The sequence below is a fragment of the Propithecus coquereli genome, unplaced genomic scaffold (assembly GCF_000956105.1).
Source record: "Propithecus coquereli isolate 6110/MARCELLA unplaced genomic scaffold, Pcoq_1.0 Scaffold221, whole genome shotgun sequence".
Lineage (NCBI taxonomy): Eukaryota > Metazoa > Chordata > Mammalia > Primates > Indriidae > Propithecus > Propithecus coquereli.
The window spans coordinates 1,826,212-1,827,911 of record NW_012147301.1 but is presented as its reverse complement, the minus strand read 5'-3'; the positions used below and the strand labels follow the sequence as shown (position 1 = coordinate 1,827,911).

The window sequence follows — 1,700 nt, the reverse complement described above, 5'->3', positions numbered from 1 at the left end:
AAAGTAGCAAAGTATTACTGAAGAATTAAAAAAACATTTAAATTCTAAAAGAAAATACAATTTTAAGTAAAAATAAATAATAAAGACTAAAGACTAAATAATAAATCTACCTGTATCATAGCCCTATTTTACTGTGCTCAAGACTTTCCTCTATTCTCCACTAGACTTGAAGGCAGGGACAGCGCAGAACTCAAGTCTATATACCAAGCCCTTAGCACAGTGTCTAACCAAATTTCCTAAATTAATAGTGATCAATTCTGATAATTCTGTATGTCTATGATTTAAAAATAAAAACTCATGACAAAATTAATAGCCTAAAAGATGATATCACACAAATTAAGGCCACAAATATTGACTCTAAATTAGATTTGATCTTTTTGTAAATCAAGGCTGTATTAATCAATGTGTGTATGGGATGAAAAGAGGGACTGAAGGTGAGGAAACCAGCTTTAGTGAGAAACAAAGATCAGAATTCTATAATAAAAGTGCTCCATTTGAGGCGAGGAGTCTAACTGAATTTAATCGACATTTGCGAGGACAGATACTTATGCAGACATAATTAGAGAGCTTTCCAAGTCTATATTATGCAAAATTATGCAAAATTATATATTTTTTATTTTTATACCTCAAAACTTAATAATGGATGTGGGATAAGCTTGCTTACCACCTAAAAATTAGGGATCTGTAAAGTTTGGATTTTTGAAAATACCACAGTCCTTAGAAAGCTACGTCACAGATGATGGATCGCTTCTCTTTTTCAATCTCAAACATTCTGCCTCTTGAATACCTGTACTGTAAAGGGGGTTCTTCACCATTGGGTAGATGGGGGATCTCAGGTGGTGTTACAAAAACAGTATGTTCACTTTTGAAAGATTCATCCAGTTCTATAAGTCGCACTTCACCGCTCTTGTCCACATCCACCTGAAGGAGTTTAAAAAACACATATTACAAAAACCATGTTGGTTAGCCATGTATTCATCTATAGGGGAATGGTTAAATAAATCATCTGCACAGATGAATACTAAAGAGCTATTAAAAAAAAAAAAAGAATGAGCAAGTTCTCTATGTACCACTACAGAAAGAGCTCGATGATAAGTGAAAATAGCAAGGTGCCAATCACTGTAAATAGTAGACTATCTTTTGAGTAAAAAACAGGGGAAAATAAGAACATTTATTCATTTTTTTTTACATTTACATAAAGAAATACTAGAAGGATACTAAGAAAAGTAATTACGTATATGGGGAAGAAGAGAAGAATAGAGTGGATGAGGATGGGGTAGGAACCCAGATGTCCCAATATGTACCTTTTTATATTGTTCTGCATTTTGAATCATACAAATGTAATCAAGAAATAAGATTTTAAAAAATGCATATATGTGTGTGTGTGATAAAAATAGAGGATTCTGTATATTTTTAAAATTTATACTAACTATAACAAACTTCTCTAAGTTCTTTCAGTTATGTAGAAGTACTTTTGAGTTAAGCTCTAGTCACATCAATATTCAAAAGCACTTTAGGGTGCAGTGGCCCACACCTGTAGTCCTGGCACTTTGGGAGGTCAAGGTGGGAGGATCACTTGAGGTCAGGAGTTTGAGACCAACCTGAGCAAGAGAGAGACCGTGTCTCTACAAAAAATAGAAAAATTAGCTGGGCGGGATGGAGCACGCCTGTAGGCCCAGCTACTCCAGAAGCTGAGGCAC

General features: G+C 34.4%; 1 protein-coding gene across 1 annotated transcript in view; it reads right to left on the bottom strand.

Moving 5' to 3' along the window:
- DENND4A (DENN/MADD domain containing 4A) overlaps positions 1–1,700 on the bottom strand; it is a 175,146-nt gene that overhangs the window by 79,662 nt on the left and 93,784 nt on the right. Inside the window, exon 20 of the mRNA XM_012644820.1 lies at positions 735–921. Within this exon, the coding sequence (XP_012500274.1) occupies positions 735–921 (187 nt within the window). The remainder of the gene's footprint in view (positions 1–734; positions 922–1,700) is intronic.